The sequence below is a fragment of the Apis cerana genome, linkage group LG5 (assembly GCF_029169275.1).
Source record: "Apis cerana isolate GH-2021 linkage group LG5, AcerK_1.0, whole genome shotgun sequence".
Lineage (NCBI taxonomy): Eukaryota > Metazoa > Arthropoda > Insecta > Hymenoptera > Apidae > Apis > Apis cerana.
The window spans coordinates 5,578,656-5,599,298 of NC_083856.1; the positions used below are offsets into that span (position 1 = coordinate 5,578,656).

The 20,643-nt window shown below is 42.1% G+C and overlaps 2 protein-coding genes across 5 annotated transcripts in view; one reads left to right on the top strand and one right to left on the bottom strand.

Moving 5' to 3' along the window:
- LOC107996583 (facilitated trehalose transporter Tret1-2 homolog) overlaps positions 1–19,156 on the top strand; it is an 89,778-nt gene extending 70,622 nt beyond the window's left edge. For 3 of the 4 annotated variants that reach the window (XM_062074632.1, XM_017054717.3, XM_062074633.1), the window contains 7 exons: positions 5,130–5,231; positions 10,089–10,222; positions 11,021–11,267; positions 11,342–11,626; positions 11,715–11,967; positions 12,127–12,467; positions 12,755–19,156. In XM_062074632.1, coding sequence (XP_061930616.1) covers positions 5,130–5,231; positions 10,089–10,222; positions 11,021–11,267; positions 11,342–11,626; positions 11,715–11,967; positions 12,127–12,467; positions 12,755–12,892 — 1,500 coding nt within the window. In that variant the 3' untranslated portion in view covers positions 12,893–19,156. Of the gene's footprint in view, positions 1–5,129; positions 5,232–10,088; positions 10,223–10,442; positions 10,584–11,020; positions 11,268–11,341; positions 11,627–11,714; positions 11,968–12,126; positions 12,468–12,754 lie in introns of those variants that run through there. The other variant, XM_062074634.1, reaches the window with a different exon arrangement.
- Positions 1–20,584, bottom strand: part of LOC107996585 (mediator of RNA polymerase II transcription subunit 20) — a 101,470-nt gene extending 80,886 nt beyond the window's left edge. The window contains exons 1-3 of the mRNA XM_017054721.3: positions 20,446–20,584; positions 19,872–20,030; positions 19,439–19,581 (exon numbers count right to left, since the gene is read on the bottom strand). Coding sequence (XP_016910210.1) covers positions 19,439–19,581; positions 19,872–19,885 — 157 coding nt within the window. The 5' untranslated portion in view covers positions 19,886–20,030; positions 20,446–20,584. The remainder of the gene's footprint in view (positions 1–19,438; positions 19,582–19,871; positions 20,031–20,445) is intronic.
- Positions 20,585–20,643: the final 59 nt, after the last annotated feature.

The window sequence follows — 20,643 nt, forward strand, 5'->3', positions numbered from 1 at the left end:
AGTGTAACAATATACCCACGCATATTTACAACAATATCACGAATACCACAACGGGCGTACGATATAATATACGATCGTTTCGTTTCTCCTAGCCGCGTTGAGATAAAGCAACGGTTAACGAGAATCGTCCCGACGACTAACGCTGCCGTTTTATCTGTAAAGTCAGGGACAAGAGAATGCGCGTACACGCGACGGTAGCTGACAAGGGAGATGTAGTAGGTCTCCACGGGAGTTGGAGAGGGCGACTTTGGCTCTTGGACAGTGAGCGATGAGGATGACATTTCAACGGAAAGAAAGAAAGGGGGGGTCTTCTCCCTTCTTTTCCCGTGTTGAGCGATATGAGCGGAGGAGAGGTTAAAAGGGGAGGGGGGGAGAAGAAGGAACCAACGTTATCGAGCGTTTGAAAAATAGCGAAAATCACTTTCACGTATGCGGAAACCGAACGCGACGAGCCGGATTGCGGGACGAAAGAACGCGGAGCCAGGTGTCGATTCAATGAGGAGGAGACGCTCGAGCGTTTTCAACGATATTTTTAAGAATATGTTACATTGTGACAGAAAGAACTTCCTGCTTCACGATTGCAATATTCAAGTCAGTACTCTAAAGTAGACAAGAGGACGAGACGTTTTCCGTAAAGCTATGCAGCTTTCGTATGCAGAACCCGCGTATTTTGCATACGCGGGGTGGAAAAGGGAGGTGAGCAAACGTAACGATCGATAGTCGATGTAAACACCGTGGGATAGGACTGGTGATTAATTTATCCCCACAGACTTAAATTTTTTGCAAAATTATTCGTTTCGACTCGTTTGCGGGAATAATATTTTTACGTACCCGAGAATCGGTGGAAATTCTTTCTGAACGAAAATTAGACGACAAAGAGGCTCGCAACGGATCGGATCGATAATTATTTTCAATTTTCTAACTTGTCATTTCATAAAATTTTGAAACTAAATTGAAATGAAGTTTTTCTTTGTCTCGTGACGATAAATTAATTTATATGCACGCGAGAAATTACGGATTGGTATCGAGATTCCTTTTACAAATTATCTTATTCGTCGAGAGTCGTATAATTAATTGTCGATCGCTCGATGCATTGCGCCCGTGTTATTGGCTAATCCGTTTGTTACAACGAGAGACAGAGATATGTATACATGTATATATATATATATATCTAGAGAGAGAGATAAATAGGTAATTGCTTGTACGGATTTTCGCATTGTGTCGAAATCGAAAACAGGAGAGAGTTATCGAGTTAATGAGTGGCATTTTATTGTTGGGATCTCTGGATGCAATCGACCGTGACGGTGGCTGGTAATATATCACGCGAACTTCTTTAGCAATTATAAGTGAGAATTAAGAGAGATAGGTGGTCGATGTGGTTACGCTGTATGTCGAGGAAGAGAAAAAGAAAAAACTAAGCTACCGTGGAGTTGAGCACGATCATTGAGCAATTCAATGATTAAAGAGGCGCGAGCAGAGTGAAAATCGCGCGTTCGTGTTTTCTAATTTGCATAAAAAGCCGTTTTACTCTAGTAATTCAGCACCTTGTTACGCTATTGGTGGCATACAGTGAATTTCTTCGCCAAGTGGGAATAATTTATTCGAGTATCGACAATCTTTAAAAGGGGAGACGGATACAATAAATATACAGGAATGTTGATATATTGGTAGGATAGGAGCGCAAATTTTCAAATATTTGTAACAATAAATAAATCTCCATATTTTTTCCCCTCAGAATCGATCTTATATCCTACGAATATAACATATCCTTACGTAAGATGGAAAAATATTTCAGGATATAAGTTTATGAAAATTCGTAAAAAAAAAAAAAAAAAACTAACAAATAAAGTAAATAGAGAATTTAAAATATCATAAATTTAACCTTAATAACCGATAACGAACCAATAAATATAAATCTCCGTGTATAAAATAAATAATATTTTTACGAGTAAATATTACCAGGGGAATATTATAAATCAAAAAACGTATAAAAAAAAAATATACGAAATTACGAAAATACCGCGAAACATATTAAATCGATTCGAAAAATAGAATAGAGTGCGTCAATTTATATCTAAGCAGATTTACCTGTTTTCTTCTTCCTTGTAACCGTGTGTTTGTTTATCAGGAAAATCAGTTATTAAGTTAGGCAAGGCCGGTATAACGATTCGAAAACAAGGGTGTTTGGGCTCGAGGCATCTCTTATTAAATCTCGGGCATGAAATTATTATTAACCCAGGCGAATACGCGATATTGTTCGAGGCGCCTATATATATATATATACACATAAATATATATGCCTCTCGCCTTTATCTAAAGTCTAGGGAAAATATTATCCAAACCGGTGTTCCGTATGCACGCTCGTCCGTGCCCTAGAATACTCCCTCGAATTCAGATTCATCTATTCAGATTAATCCTCCCCCACCTGCCTCCGCTCGGATATAAATTCCGAGCACCCTTCTCATTTTCTCGCAACGATACGATTAACCAAACTTCTCATTCCTTCAACGTGCGTTCTTTTCGAGATGCGCTTCAATCTTTCTCAATTCCTTCCAAAAACTCGCAACGTTCCAATCGCCTATCTTCCAGATATTGAGTTCTACTCGTCGAGATGGGAAGGAAAAATTGTATCTGCCAATCGAGAAATAACATACAATTATAACGAAAACTATGGAATAAATACTCGGAAGCAGTGCATCCGCGAAAATAGATTTCCAACCAATTTTAAAATTGAAACGAATTTAATTCTCGGAAGAAGGGCGAAACTTTTCGATTAACGATAATAACGAGTAACAGTAAACCCCAGGGGGAAGGGGAAGAGGTTGGTGGCCGATTAGACTTCGAAATCGGTTTCTCAGGGGGAGCAGGGAGCACGGCGGCGTTTCGAAGATATTGATTTCGAGGCACGATTGTGGAGCCACGGTGCTCCACAAACCTGGAGGCGAGGTGCTCGAGGGATAAAACCCTCGGGAGAGGGCGACACGAAGGGAGGAAACGTGAGAAATCGTGAGCGAGGGGTGGCTTATCTGCTATCTGCTCGGTTATTGAAAATCGAGTTGCTCGTCTCTCGTAGTCCGACTATCAATCGGGGAACAAAAGTGTCGTCGAGGGATACCATGGATAGGATAGAAAGAAAGAAAAAAAAATAAGAAAAAGGGGACGATTCTTCGAAGCAACGACACGACGAGATGAAGATTATTCATACTTCTGTCTATCATTAATTTTCATAATCTCTTTCTGAAATTCAGACGTACACCGTTTTCCATATTCCATTACTATTTGAAGCTTCTTTTAAATTTTCTCTTCTTATCGAAACCGATCGTGGAAACAAAGTTCTCCTGTTTATCTCCTTAAACGGATACTCGTTTCGCGAAATATAATACAATACGCAATTCCTCCATCACCAACCATTTCTCCTTCCCCCCCCCGATCGATTTTCGTCGACGCATCCGAGCCGGATCCGAGAGTCCGGTCATCGAAAACTCTTCAGCGGAAGGCGGGCGTGGGTGGATGGAAGACAAGAGTGATTTACACGGTCCATTGTGCGCAGGACTAAGGGAAGGGGGGGAGGACATATTCGTAGCTCTAGCGGTATCTCAATTATAAGAGGTATCTAGCCTCTCGAACGGTTCGCCTATAATTATCCGACCTCGCCGGGTATCTCGGGGGAAGTCGAGGAACTTGAACCTATCGCAATAAACAACGGTTATAAAAAGACGCGCTCTCCGCGACGACGAGACGCGTTAGATAGCTGTAAAGGGAATATTGCAGATTGCTCGTGGTGACACGCCTCCTAAATTCCCTTATCAGGGCCTACGCGTCTAGGGCCGATTAAGGGTTGAACGACACACAAGGTTGGCGTATCGAGAACGTATAATCGTAATATTATAAATCATATATGAAAAAAAGTTGGATAGAAAGGAATCACGATCGTGCTATACGTTATATGTATATATATATATATATATAGAATGTTTCTCGGAAATAAATATACATCCTTTTCGAATAAGGCTGTCTTGAATTCAGAGATCTCTTACTTTTATCGAATTGCTCGAATGTTATTATGCACGGAGAGGAGAGGAGGGGGATGATATCGGTTTCTCCTGTCTCGTGAAATTGGAGAAACGACTTTCTAAAAAAGGATACGCGGTAAAGATTTGGAAAAAAGTGTCCCCTCTAAATTGATTCTAATCTAATCACGCGTCTCTTGAAAATTATATTTTCCTACATTTCTCGCGCGTTTCTCCCTCCGCTCGTCTCCGCGACAAACGGATCGGAGAGCCTCGACGAGAGTGAGATTTCGTCATCGACGCGAAAACCGGTTCCCCGTAAATCACGAGACGAAAGAAAACAGCTCCAGATTTCGTGTCTGGCCGGCTACCATCAGCGGCCACTCTGGCAACGTCCAACGAGGGGGGGGCCAAGCGAAAAAGTGCGCGACAGTCACGGAATCGAGTGACCACTCCCGGCTCCGTGCTCTGCCATGGTCAGGTGGATGCAAATGAACGGGGCAGCGGCCACTGCACGTGCGTGCAACCACGATTCCGCATTCAGAAAGCAGAGACGATTTAGACGTTAGCATTCGATTCGAGCCGACTTGACGGCCTGTCACGCAACAGAAAAAATAGGAAAAAAGGTGGCCAGGGGACAACCGCGTGGGCTGCACAATTGGACGTGGAGGACAATTATCTTATAAGCTACCTTAGACAATGGGGTAACAGAGGAAAAGTCTTATCGTGGGCCGGTCGTGTTGCAGCTTACACCTTGTCCCTCCTCCTTTGCAGTTTCTGTAAACCTCGTAAAGTACTTTTCGGTGCTCGTTTCTCTCTTCTCGCGGGCTAGCGAGCCATTCAATTACCACCACCACCACCACGGCGGGACGGAAGTTTTACGACCGATCCTGTAACGCCGGATGTCCAACCGTGTAGGGTGTTATCGTGTGTACGATATCCCGTGTAGAAACAACGTTACACATACTCGAATATACTCGAAAGAGTTCCTTCGAAAGAGAAAGAAAGGGTGGTAATTGAGCGGCAAGATTGGAAGAATCTCGCTTTTGGAAATTTTATTCGATTCGAAATAAATGAAATATCGAAACGAAGAAGACGTATTTGTTATGCTTGTTGCAGGTAACCACTGTGCCGGACGAGGGAGAGAACAGCTTTAAAATGCCCAGGGCTTCCGTGGTGCACATGACTTCGACGGCGACGAGGCCGCAACACATGTCACAGGTATCGATCACTGTGCCTCTTACGGTTATTAGAGCTTATCATTACCGATATTATTCGAATCGAATCTTTCTTGTTTCGCGCATTTTTCTTTTCCTTTTATTTTCACTTGGTTCGAAGAAGAGAAGAAGGGATTCGAAAGAAAGGGGGAGGGGCGGGAATTAGTTGGCGGCCAAGGCGACGTTATCGGCGTGCCCGTTTCGCCAATTTACATTTCCCCCGTGGCTACTCGAAATAATCCAAATCCGCTGAGAATCCGGAGAGAATCTTTCCTTCTTGGCACTGGTCCATATCGATATGCAAATACCGAAGACAGCCGTGAGCTTAATTGAGTGGTCCGAGCTTAAAACGCATATCGATTCTTCCCTCCTTTCTTTCTTTTTCACGCGTATTATACGTATCAACGGTGTGCACTTTACTAGCCCGGACTGACCACCCATTTTCATAATATCGCCACTCTAAAGACTTTCAAAGCTCTCTCTCTCTCTCTTTTCTCTCCCCCATCTTTTTCTTTCCTCGCTTACCGAGCAGCATCTCCTCGGCTAACTGTTTTAAGCTAATGGCTCTCCCGGTTAACTTCGACTTAACTCGAGGCACATCGACGTAAACGAGCTTTTAACGTCGCGCGTTTAAGAAGAAACGCAACCGGGGGAGGAGGGGAAAGCTCCGCGTAATAGAGAGTTTCATACGCTGGAGGGAAAAGTTGGCGTGAACTTTCAACCGAAATGGAAATGGAAATGTTCCAAACGACGAGTCCCTTCCACCCGCTTTTTCCTCATCTTGGAGGAAAGCATTAGGATTATTAATTCCCTATATCGATATCGATCGATCGTCTTTGAATCGAAAACTCAAAATCTCTCAAAATTCGAGAATAAAACCCTCTCAACCCGATGTCCAGCCCTAAAATAACTCTTTCAGGATCAACGCTCGCCAATACTCAGAACGAGAAGCGAGGAAAAGAAGGGAGGAGGTTAAAAATTCGATTTATCAGGCTCGATCGTTGTTCGATTTCCATCAACGCTGGATCTCGCCTGGATACATCGCGGTCATTTTATCATCGTCGAACGAGGCGCCATCGATATTCGCGGAATACAAATCCATTCACCCGTTTCGCCTCCACGAGAATTAGATTTCTATGATTATCGCGTCAAAACGGAATAATCGCGTGCGAGGTGAAATTAACGGGGTGTCTCTAACTTTGACACCGGTGTCCGATTATTACGCCGATTATTAGTCGAGGATAATCGCGTAACGGTGACCAGGTGTTATCGAATCTCGCTTAAGTTACAACGAACCAACGATTCCATTATTCCCGTTTCCAATCCGGATGCAATATCGAATTACGAGGGGAACGTTTCGAGAAACAAGTTCGAGGGAAGCGTTTCTATCTTATGCGTGAGTAGAGTATCATCGTGTCTCGCGATATTTGATAGCGTGGATTATTAGAAATAAATTGGCGGAAGATTGGATACATACGATACGCAGAATGACGATTTCTAAATAAGGAAAATTTATCTGATTAAATTTCTCGAAAGATTCTATCGTTAAAACGAATCATTAAAGAAACAAATCAACGTTTCTTAACTAAATGTTTACATAACCGTGATGATGAAAATGCACGTTCGAACGAGGATGGTTACAAATATATACCACTTCCTTATTTCTTCCGAAAATCGAACTTTGTAACTCGCAACGGCGACGAGCCTCGATCTTTCAAGTTCGACTTTAATCTTCGTTTAGCCTTCTTCGCCTCTTTCCCCGGCCAAACGTTTCAAGTTGGACGAGTTCGACGCAGCGTGCTGTGACTATAAACGCTGAGGGGAGAGTCATAGCGCGTCAGACGCTGAAAGTCAGCGTCAAAAGGGTTAAACAGGGCCCAGGCCGGGTCACCAGACGCGATATCCAGGCACGGGGGGGCTATCCATCGGTGGTAACAACACAGCCACACGCTGTTACGTCGTAAACCGGTGGTGAGTCACGTCTCGCCACGTCTTCCCCCCTTTATGCCCGATTTCGAGTAATTGCGCGAGACCAACGCACGAGAGACAACCGATCTGGATCTCGACGACATTTGCATCCGGCGAGACAGTTCCAAACGTTCTTCTTTTTTGAAAAATTCGGATCACGTTTATTTAACACGGATAACACGGTTTCGATCGATAAACGCAAAAGCTTTCCCAGGAGAATGGTCGAGAATGTCGTTCGATTCAATTTACGACGAAGTTTAAAGAACCGGGCGCGTAATTTTTCGCAGCTTCTGGAAAGCATTGTTCGATGAACGAAAATTGGATCGAGAAGATAATGGAGAATAAAAATATTCGTACAATTGCAGCGGTGCAATTGAATCGTTTTTAATGGGTTAATAATATCGTAAGGCCGATCTGAACGTCCATGTCTCAATGATTCAGTGACTGATCGTTCGATCGGGATCGTATATAACTATACTTGTATGGATTTCACACGATCCAATGCACGAGCAATCGGATAAAAAGCTTTGGAAACCGGCTCAACCGACCCACGCATTATTGTTCGCGGGCAGAGAATATCGGCGTCTCGCGTTTAAATGGCCTGCAATAAGTTGTCTCCGGATCTGTCGTGGAGGAGGAGGATGTCGAAAGTTTATGCAAATTTTCCGAGGGATCGGCGGCTCGATCGACTCGCGCTTCGAATTCCTCGCGATGACGGAATCGTAAACTTGTAAAATAATCCAAGGTGCAACAAAGTGTCACTCGCTCGGAAACTCGCGTGCTGGCGCGTCGAGTTTAATACATGAAATATCGACAGGGTATTCACGACAGGTGCGAGTGCGATTTAACGGCATTTCCGATATTCTTCTTCTAGATCTTCCTTTCTCCTTCCATTTTCCAAAGTTAAAAGTCTTTTTGTTCATCGTCGAATTGTATCCCGGCCGTAATTCAATAAAACGGCGAGGGCGACAAAAATCGTCCCGCGATGAATCAATGCGTTTATCTCGCGATCTTCAAGCGTGGCAATTTATTTGACGCGAAGCAACCTCGACGGGAGAAGTTGCGCAATAATTGCAAGGCACACCCTGAATTTTATCCACAATTATGCGCCTCGTAAATAATTATATTCCCGCGCCGGTGACCGACACTTATAACGGGCGGGAAATATTTCCAAGCTGGAAAACGTGTGTGCAAGGAGCAGCACCTCGACACGGATATTTTCACGCTCCCCTCCCACTTTCCTCGCTTTATCGATGCTCGTTTCTCGTTCGCGTAATCACACTCGGTGGAAGTGGGAAAATTAACCCTCCCCCTTTCCGGAACACGGATGCTTATCGGTTAACGGAGACAGATTTCGCGGGCAAAGAGAAAAATTGATTTGAAGGGGAGAGGGGCGATCTCTGCACGGTTGAACGGATTTCTCGCCGCCGATTTCGAGGTAAAATCGTAAAATCGAATATAACCGACTATAAATTACGTTACAAGGAGTTACAATGTGGAATAATAGCGTTCGAACAGTTTCTTTTTCTTTTTCAACCTATTAAAACCTGCTCGAAAAAGTCTCGAGACAGTTTTATAATAAAAAAGAAGAACCAGTCGGATTAGTCGATATACGGATACGCTTGGACTTCAACGCTAATCGCGCGCGAGCATTTTTTGCCAGGTAAATCATTTGTAGTCGCACACTTGTGTATATATATACAAGGTATCCAGTTGAGCGGGATTCCTTTGTACCTTTTAATTCCTTCCAGTTCTCTCGAGCGAGTATAATAAATATCCTATAATGGAGAAACTGAAAGGGGAAAGAGAGAGAGAGAAAAAAAGAAGAACTGTCGCAAAAGAATCTGGATTTACGTCGAGCGGTACGATAATACCACCACCAATTCGCGCTCCCTTATATTTGTTAAAAAATATCTTTCCCTTGCGAGCGGGGAGAGAGAGAGAGAGAAAAAGAAAAAATCTTTTTCGAAATTAAGGATTCCGCGAAGATCGTAATCTCTTCTTCTTAACTTGTTTCAACTGTTATCCGGAATTGAAAATTCTCCGATTCTCCAGCAAGTCTTCCAACACGGCCGCTATCCGAGCTATCTGCGAGTATCGCGCAATATTTGTATATTTTACTGCCTCTTGCACAGTACCATAAACGAGGTGCACGCAAACAAGGAAGAGGAGAGATACGTTGGATCGTATTGTACGATCGTCGCGAGTAGAAAGAAGATTTGTTGCAGATACCCATCCAACCAAATTTCCTCGGGATCGATCCCGAGGTTCTTGGTTTTTCAAGAATTTCACGAGCCCGATCGCGTGAAAGTGAAAATCACTCTCCTCTTTCGTCGAAAAATTTCCGCGAATGTAAACAGAATACACGAAAATAGACAGAGGGGGAGAGAAAGAGAGAGAGAGGTGAGAGAGCGGTTACAACAACCGTTTCACATTCCATCGCGCGAGATTCCATCCCGGCGCAATTTCGACCCCGTGCACCGTAAAATCGATTTCTCACGCACGAGGAATCCCTCCCTCTCTCCGTTCGCCATCATTGTCACGAACACGAGCAGAGAAACGATCGTTGGAGAGAGGATGCCGAACGCGAGATGTTTAGTATTCCTCGCGAGGGTTCTTGCTTCCAATCTGGGACCAACAATTTGTCCGACGATCGCCAGCCAGCCCCGATACGCACAGTTTCTCCGATGATGAACATCCGCTGCCACATTCATCGATCCAATTCCCTCCCAATTTACAACGACGAATAATATCATATAATGGAAATGTTGTCCTTCTTCGAGCGAGTTTTCAACGGCGACTTTCGTCGTTTCAATTTGACGTAATGCGATTTCCCCTTGGCTCGAATTTTTCCCAAGTAAACGAAATATCTTCGCGTGTGTTCATTCGCAAGGTGTTGGCCACCCTGGCACTGTCGATGGGGACACTTTCCTCGGGACTGGCAAAGGGTTACACCTCGCCCGCCTTGGATTCCATCTTGGACAACCAACCGCCTCACCTTTATCAGTCGTCCAACAACGACACGTGGTAAGGTATCGCGTATCATTTTCACGCGCGATAACCCCCTCCCCTCCCACGATTTAAACCAGAGCGCGTAACACGCGGCCGTCTTGCGATGTAAAGAGTAAGGGACTCGGTAAAGTAATCGCGAGTCAGACGCGCGTGTCGTGTCCCCTAACGATTAGCGTCGCTCGCTAAGATAAGAAAATTAAATAAACCCGACGAGATATTTCGCCCGTCGCGTAATAAAGCGGATATCTTAGATAATTCGTTTCAAACAAATGCATTAACGTCACCACCGTTCCGTTGTCGCACACTTTCTCCGCGATAGCTCGTTAGTCGTTGCATACGCTTTCGTGTATTTACAATATTTGCCGGTTTTATACATGTACGTATAATTTACGTACTATACGCGCAATTTAATTTAATTTAGATTCAATTGGATCGAGTTAAAAGGAGCCGGTCGTTTTCAAATTTCAACGTTTAAACTTACGTGAATATAACGGAGAACCGTTCGATTATCCAACATCCAGGAATAAATTGGAAAAAACTTGGCCGATCGTAGTCGCGACGTGGTAAAATCGGTGCGATCGTTTGCGAAACGTGTGAAAGAGAAAATCGTATCGATTCGAAACCTCTTGGCAGTAGCAATGGCGGTAGAGCTAAACTGCCGGTCCTCGAACCGGTTGGTCGATGCGTTTGGCCGATCGATCGTTGCACAGGGTTCAATCGCGGGCAGGCCTACGGGTATTAGGCGAACGATTAGGCGCCCTCCCCTACAACGCCAGTCCCTGTCATTTGTAATCGTATCGCCATTTGTCGCAGGTCGGCTTTCTCGGTGACGCAACAAGAGGCCTCGTGGGTCGCCTCGTTGTCCATGCTGGGCGCGTGGTTCGGCGCTATGATCGGCGATTGGGTAATGAGAAGGGGGCGTAGATTGGCCCTACGCGTCACGTCTTTGCCCCTGGCCGTCGTCTGGATCCTCACGGGGATCGCGCCCTGCGTGGAACTGGTCTACGTGACCAGCTTCATCGGCGGCCTCTGCTGCTCCGTCATCACCATGGTCGCGCAGGTATATTTATATATATATATATATGTATACACGGTTTTTTCGAGTAGATCTCGTTTCAAGACTAATTTTTCCAGGTGTACATATCGGAAATCTCGATGCCGGGCATCAGGGGTTGCCTGTCGGCTATGCTGAAGGTGCTGGGCCACGTGGGCGTGTTGTTGTCGTACATAGCCGGCACGTACTTGAATTGGAGGCAAAGCGCCCTCCTGGTGGCAATAGCGCCCTCGATGCTCTTTTTGGGGACCCTGTTTATACCCGAGACGCCGTCGTATCTCGTTCTGAACGGGAAAGACGACGAGGCTGCGAACAGCTTGCAGTGGCTGCGCGGCGATCACGTCGACATACGTCACGAGCTCCAGGTAACGTTTTCGAATTCCCGTGCGACGATTCAACTTCGGGCAGGAGGATTTGATTCGACTCGAAACGACCGATCGATTGTGTCGACAGGTGATCAAAACGAACATTCTCGCGTCACGGGCCAAGCAGTACGAGCTCACGTTCAAGAACAGCGTGTTCACGCCTCGTTTGTACAAGCCCATCGCCATCACGTGCGGGCTGATGTTCTTCCAGAGGTTTTCCGGCGCGAACGCGTTCAATTATTACGCGGTGATCATATTCAGGCAGACCCTGGGTGGCATGAATCCTCACGGAGCTACCATCGCGATTGGCTTCGTCCAATTATTGGCTTCTCTGTTATCAGGTACGATAGACAGTAACCCGACCCTTTCCTTTCGTCCAAGCTATTATTATCGAGCCGGCCGACACGCGAGAATAAGAACATGCGAAACGGAACGAGACACTTCTCCTTTCAATTGTTTCTTTCTAAATCTAATTTTCTTCGTTCCCCCTCCCTCATCAGGGTTTCTGATCGATATCGTGGGCAGGCTACCGCTTCTGATAGCCAGCACCGTGTTCATGTCGTTGGCGTTGGCCGGTTTCGGCAGCTATGCCTATTACATGTCCCAGACGCAAAATCTGGGCTATCCGGACTCGGCGGTGGTCGGCCAACACGATTGGATACCGTTGCTCTGCGTCCTCGTCTTCACGACCGCTCTGGCTCTGGGCATATCGCCAATTTCGTGGTTATTGATTGGCGAGCTCTTCCCCCTGGAGTATCGCGGCCTCGGCTCGAGCATCAGCACCAGCTTCAGCTACTTCTGCGCGTTCGTCGGGATTAAGCTCTTCATGGATTTTCAGCAGGTGAGACGAGGGGCGGGGAGGCAAGAGAGAGGCCATCGGGACACTTAAAACGTACGTGTCGGGTGTCCCCGTGTATTCTCAATGTCCGATCGATCGATACCTCGTCTCGACGATCCAGTCTATTGTAATCCAGATATTCGACCTCTTCGATCGCGTTACCCTTCCCCTCTCCCTCCGAGATTCACTACCCCGACAATTATCCAACAAATACAACACCTTCGTGCTTCTCGCGATCTTCGAACCTTCCAATTACTTCCTATCCTCGAAATAATCTCCGTTCGTTTCAGACGCTCGGTCTGCACGGGGCGTTCTGGTTCTACGCGGCGGTGGCCGTGTGCGGCCTGTGCTTCGTGGTCTGTTGCGTGCCGGAGACAAAGGGGAAGCAGCTGGACGAGATGAACCCCGATTACGCCCAGGCGCGGTAGTATAAGGCCTCGTTAACGGGGGGCCTGTCGAATTTCGAGAAATCCAACAAACCCCTGCCGGGAGGAGCGTACCCGAATCAGCACGATCCGCGCGACTTGTACGACACGGGCTGCAACCCTGCCGAAACGCCGCCGACCCTCCGCGGCTCGCGGGCTAATCGTCGAGGACTGTTCTCCGACTACTGCAGCATATTCGCGGAGAGGACGAACAGGATCGGCAGGAACGTGGAGAGCTTCGTCCACTCCCGGGGAGGGTCTCTGTTCTCGGCAGGCCGCCGGGCCACGGACGAGAGCCCGTTCAATTCCGCGGCCGTCCATCGAAGGTCGTGCAACGGGGACGTGGCGAGGCACGACTACACCCGTTTCTTCAACCCGATGGAGGAGGAGGAGGTGGAGGCGACAGTCTCGCGGGAGGATCGTCGAGGATCGTACGGGCGGAGGAATCGTCGGGGGCGCGTGGGTGTCTATCCTTCGGGGGAGGAGGGGATCGTCGAGTCGTGCGTCGGGATGGAGATGAGACCGCGGCGGGGGACCGACGGGGGAGGATGGAGGGCGACGAGCGTTTTAAACGGGAGTAAGCCGACGACGACGACGGCGGGGAACGGGATTGGTCGCGGAAGGGTTTGCAGCAGCTCGACTCTGCCCAGGCGGGGCAGAAGCATCAATTTCGGGGATCAGCCGGGATCGGATCGGGTGGAGTCGCGGCGGGGCTATCCGAGGAGGAGCTTGCAGGATCTCTCGGATCTGGAGGTGGAGGACGGGAGGGCGAGGGGCGGCGATGTCGGGCCCCGCGTGGGTTTCGTGTCGTCGAGAGCAGCGGCGGGTGAGTGGAGGCGAGGCGAGGCGAGGCTTGGCTACGAGGACGACGGTTGGCATCGGCGGCGAGGATACGGTCGGGAGGATCGACTCGAGGATGAGGATTACCTGAGACTGTACAGGAGTTTGTCCAGGCTGAGCAAATATCCCCAAGGGGGCAAGTACGAGCCCGGCCAGGTGCACTACGAGAGGGAATGCAGGACGTTCGGCAAGGACACGGTCGCGTTCATCTATTACAAAACTTGCTACTTGTGATCGACGAGGAGGGATCGATCGAGGAGGGGGTGCCAAGGGTGCTCGTTCCAAGGATCGAATAATTTGTCTAGGTTGGGGGGTCGAGGAGGAGGTTTCCTCGGCTCCCTACGATGTTTAAATCTTTCGAGATCGAACCTTTCGGCACGAGACACACTCGGGTGTTGCAAGCTTTCTTTTCTCGAAGATCTCCCACCCCCACCTTCCTACCTTCCAGAAGAAATAATTTATTTCCCGAAGAGTATTGGAAAAAAAGAAGAACGCGTTGATTTCTGTCCCGAGCAAGATCTCATTAGACGACGACGATTAGGTTACCGAGTTCCTTGATCGATTTGATACTTTTGAGCTTTTTCCGTTCGATAGAAAATGCAGAATATATGGACGAGATGTTTGAGTAATTGTTCGTGAAACGAGATTGGTCAGAAACGAACGAACGATTGTTGTCCTAACGACCATCTTATTCGAAAATCACGCGCGATGGGTGTCGACATTCTAAAGAAGACTTCGTATGTAATGTAATAAAAAAAAAGAAAAGAAAAAAAAAAAAGAAAGGTACAATTTATACGACTATAGAATAGAGATATTAAAAAAAAAAAATTAAATAGGGGATAATTGTTAAAAGAATAAGAATACGTTCAAACGGTTAATTTTCTCCTCCCCCCTCTGACCAGTTTTATGCTCACTTTCGATAATTATCGTAATCGTAAAAATCAAAGTCGACGAGTAAGATCTCTTTTTCAAACGACACGACTGAATTACGTAAATTAGATAGACCCATCTTCGTGATCTGCCTTGTGAGAAGAAACGTTCGAACGATATTTTGACCAAGAAGCGCATTAAATTAGCGTACAGTTATTTTCAGTAGCTATATATATATATCAAACGAATTCTTGCAAGTATATATATATATATACATTCGAAAAGATGGATCTCGTTGGAACAATAATAATATATATATATAAAAAAAAAAAAAAGATAAATAAATAAAGAACGCTCTTCCGTGCAACGTGCCTTTTCCGAGAGCACGCAAATACGATATATATATACACATAGACGTACAGATAATAACGCAGAATACGTATAAATTATACATAAAAAGAAAAAAAAAAAGGAAAATGATAGTCGTACATACATACACGTGTATACAATAAATTGTTTAGAATAGAATCGATAGACTGGTCCGTCGATTGTCGACGACGTTTCTCTAAACGTTTAAAAGATTCACCCGTGATATTTTCAACTAAAATTTTCAAGAATTTGCAAAATAACACGCGAGAAAAGAAGAGCCAATTTAAAATACGAAGCGTGATAGCGTGGCGTAAAATTTTAGAGATCCGGTTCTCGTTCTTTCAAAAGCGTACCATTGATCTTCGAGATGATTTTCGTTCCATTAATTATTCGTCGTTTTTTGTTTTCTTTTCAAATTTAAAACCAATATCGAAAGAAAATTAGATTTATTTCGATGATACTAAATTCTATTAAATTCGAATTAATTTGCGCGGCTTCGCTCGCAAGAAAAACTGAAATCTCGTTTCCGTCAATTCTGTTAAATGAGACATGGGAAATAATGAAAATTTCTATTTTTCGTCGAACTAATTATCTAACAGAATATTTTTTTGTGTAAAAATGAGGATAAAAACGAAACGATTGGAACGGTTTCGTGATCGATTTGTGCGTGACGGGTATGCGAACGTTCGTCGCTTTCTCGCCAATTTAACATTAACTTCGCGCGTGTATATTGATATACACATCTCTGTCGCATAAACGCTATCGCTTGGCAAAAGAATGTAGAACGGAGAGAAACAATTTAGACGCGGTACAGAGGAAGAGAATATTTCATTTGTCTGACACTGTAAGGTATATAAATACTCGATAGGCCTCGTTCTACGGTTCTATATACGGCCGCCATTGACTTAATGATGACAATATTATTATCTGTAGATATATTATACTACGCGTATCTTTCACACTAAGTACCTATTGTATAAATCGATTATTATGTGTACATTGTATACATTGTATACGAACACGTATATGATATGGACGTCGTGTTCGAACACTGTGAACAAATTTTTCGCGACAATACTGTATAATTAATTATCGCCACGAGACACGCGTGCGTTATTAGATTTTGAGGAAAAAAAAAAAAAAAAAAGAAAAAATTGATCGAAAAATTGGCAAAAGTTTATCCTGTAACTTCGACGTCAGTCGTGTTTCTTTTTTTTTTTTTTTTTTTTAATATTTGGAACATTTATAAGAAGAGGTAAGCAAGATTTCGAGAATTCGACTGTCGTCGATGGGTGGATGGGATTTTTGTATAAACTTCGTCGAGATAAGTGTTGCGAATGCATAAAATAATATTCGTGCAATGATAGATCCAAGAGTGGAATCCTTTGGAGGAGGATATTCGAGGAAATGGCATTTGTATTTTATATTTTTATATAGTTTGTAGAACTCGTCAGCGTCGACTTTGCAGAATATTAGCGGTCTGCATCTGTGATCGAACGCCTAGTCTTCACGGATGAAAATATTTTTCGCGAATTATTATTGTTTCATGTTGCGATGCAAAGAGATCGCGCGTATTCAGAACGAAGGAATTCGTTTCTTCAAGAGTTTTCGTTACAAATTGAATCCTAATCGAATCGTTCTGATATTTTTCTAAAAATGTATCCATATCGTTGCGTAAAACTAGTATAGATTCAACGAATTCTAATTAATTCTAATTGATTAAGCGCCCGACGTCAGGGATATTAAATTGTCGACATATCAAATGTTCACCTATGTTCCGCGAAACGTTCAAAAACAAATTTCAGTTTCAAAACGTTTCGAGTCAGTTCAATATTTTTTTCCGTGCAGTCTATCGGCAGGATTTTTCTTACATCTTTAACCGTTTTATCATCCCGTGAGTCATATCCCTGCCATATCCAATATTCTAACGAAGAGTGCTGAATTCTCTGATCTGTCATGGATAATAGAGAATCGCGTACTTAAAAATTAATCGAAACCAGAGAAAGAGAAATTAATTATCATTGAATCACAAATGGACAATGATCTTTCCTTGGACACGACTTAAAAAATATTTTCAAGCCTCGATGCTTTCGTTAGGATAACGATGATATTAAAATTCAACACATATCCCTTAAAGATTAATCCCGTAGAATTTCGTACGATTTTTCACATCACTGTCTACAAATGAAGAATACGGAGAGCGCAGCACCTTCGAATCTCATACCTATTTAAAGATATATCTTGTAATGCTCAAGGGCTTGGACGCAGTATTGAATAATAAAAAAAAAAAAAACTTTACAATTAAGTTAACACAGGTGCAATGCTCGTGAAACGAGTGCACATAGGATAAGAATTTAAGAAACGAAAAAAAAGAAAAATCGGGATTCTATATATATAAATATATATACATACATATTATAAATTGTACAGAATGATTATTCGACCATTGTAAGACTATCTCGTTTCTCTTTAGTGTACTGCGCCGAACAGTTACATATATATATATATATATATATAAACTTTTTGAAAAAAATCACTTAGCGGAACTGGATAAGAAATAGCGGATAAATTCTTTGAAGCAACTATAAAAGTAGTAACGGTAAAACCCAATTCTTTCCTCAATTATCAAAGATATCCTTTCTTTCGACTAGTTAATAGCTAAGCGAATTAAACTCACAGATACGCAATGAGCGAAACGACGTAAAAAAGAAAAACAAAAAAAAATAAAATCTGCACTGTGCACTTTCGTGAATTGAAGGTATTATCGTAATCCTTAGATATAGCGATCAGCGAGTCAAAAGTCAGATTAGAATTCGTATTAATGCACGCATAACTATGTAATTATAATTTCGAGAAATCGTAATTGATGATGCAGGCCGTGGTATGATATAATCGGAAATAATCGGATTTTGAAAAATTCTAAAAATTTATAACCTTCGATGAATACACATATCGGGCAAAGTGCAATTGAAAAATTATTTATAATTTTTTGTATATATATATATACATATATATTTTTTCTTTTTCGAAAAATTCCGTGGCCCGCATCACACACGTATGTACATTTGTATCCATATACATGTGTGTGAGAATATATGTGCGTGTACACACTAAAATAAGAGAAATAAGAGAAAATTGTTTGTAAATTTAAGATTAAGAAAAAAAAAACATTTGCAAAATAAATATAGCGCATCTTAATATCGAATATGCCACGGCCTGTTGTAATTAGGCTATATTTGTGTAATTACGTCTTCTATTTATCGACAATAAATTAACGCGAACTATTTACAATTTATCGACAATAAAAAATGGGACATTCGAAGGAAGCGCTGGCCGTCACCGAAAGGGATGTTCGTTTGTACGTAGATAAAGCTAAAAATTGAAAAAAATATTCCGAGAAAACGTATTTTTCAAAAGCTGCATACGTATTAAGGATATACATAGTAATATAAATATATATGTATATACATATATATATTTGACCTATCCTGAAAAGATCGCGCCTAGCTTCGCTTGCTAGATTTAATATTTTTGTAATGATGCTTAGACGTAGCTCGTTTGTACCTACGCAAATTAAGAAACTTGTTTATAAATTCGCGCCCTATGGTCAAATTGATCGATTACGCGCGAAATTCGAATCGAATCGAGCGGGTGATTAACTCGCATTGCGATCACCATAAGAAAAGTTATAACTCGCGATCGAGATAGAATGTAATATAAATTTTGCGAAAAAAAATTCGTAATTCTTCGATTGAATTTGAATTTACGCTTTAATCATCTTTCTATTACCAATTTCTTAGATTATGTCGTATATAGTTATGCTAACCTACTAATGGAACGATTCTAAAAGTAAATAAAAATTCATGAGAATTCATTAATTCTCGAATCGAGGTCAGTTGAAGAGATACGAATAGCACAAAACAATCCTGCCGATACGGTGGTATGATATTTGCATTAAAAGAGATGTGCACGTGTCGAACGAGTGCATTCTGTATTTATGCTACGAATAAGTATGTACTTAAAAATTCATTAGCGTCTGCATTTATACCTCTCTAGAAATAACAGACGATATTGAATATCCAAGCGCTAAATGACCTTCGGCGGAACCAACTACTTGCGTGTTTGTATAGAAATCCATATACACCTATATATAAAATGCCAAAAGAAAAAACAGACATAATCGTCAAACGATTGTTTTTCTTATTCTCTTTTTACCAAGTATTTCCTATGGTACACAGTGCTTATAAATAAACAATCCTATAATTAATTTTCGCAAATGTAGATTAAGAAATTGATTTCGTTACTAGATATTATGCTGTCTCTCAATAAATAATTAAAATTTGCTTAAAATTGTGAAACTTATTTCGCGAATGGTACAATTATAGCCATCTATGCTCAACGGAACGTACTACGCTGTATCGGAACAAATAATGAGACGAAAATTCAATTTCAAAATATGAAAACACTCACCCAATTGTGGCACCGAAACGTAGGTCTCACAATCCACCAAAAATTGACCAGTTTGCATAGCACCAAGAGCAACGACTCGTTTTGTCAGGAACTCGATGGTTTGTGGTCCAGTTCTATTTTCTATCATCGGATATTGTTGCAAACTACAAACACACAAAATGCCGGTTACCAAAGGAATAATAAACTTCCACATTTTTGTATTTAAATAAATATAAATGCTTGTGACAATTATTACGTCAAGTGAATGTCACGATAATTGAAATAAAACATTTTAGAACATTTTTATTGCTCTAACATGTGCTATTTCAACATAACCTCTAAACGTCAAAAGATTGAGAAAGTACATATAGTACACAAAATTACGCGTTCATCATCGTATAAATGATAAATATAAATGAATAGAAAAAATATCTTTAATTGTAAAATTACTTACACTGTAACACCCATTTTCTTGAAAAACTTTTTACACTTCAGAAACCGAATTACACGAAATACTTGTCAAATGGAGAGAACGCGCGCAACTTGAATAACCTTCTAATGATATTTCACACCTAACGATAGATGGCACTATATGTACAAGACATGGTGACCTCTATATTGAAAGAAAAGAATAAAATTTTTTACCACTGGAATATATTAAATTTAAAAATTTTTCTTATTCAAAACGAATATTTCTATTAATAAAATTAATATAATTGATATAATAATTATATGATCCTCCATATTTTTTTTACAAATGCAAAATAAATATATATTTAAATATATATATATATATTTACACAATTAATTAATTGCGTAATTGAAAATAAGTGATTGAATATAAAGATTAATTATAAAAATATTAAAGAAAATATATGTTTAAAAAAAATATAAATTTATTTCTGAATAATAAATAATAGTATTGATGTACTATATTTCATAAATACAAGGATCCATGTTCACATACAAATAAATGTAAATAATCTATATATTATGTTTATTTAAATATTTGATTTTTTATACATTACCTTTATTGAAAAAACACAATAGCAATTATAAATACAAATATTAAACTTGAATATTGAACTTTCTATGATTATATTTATATCATAATTTAATAGAGAACACTACCACCATGTGACAAATTGTTACTAGACAATATCCCCGCGAATATTCTATAAATTCAAATTTCGCATAGATGGCGTTTTTAAACAATACATGTAACC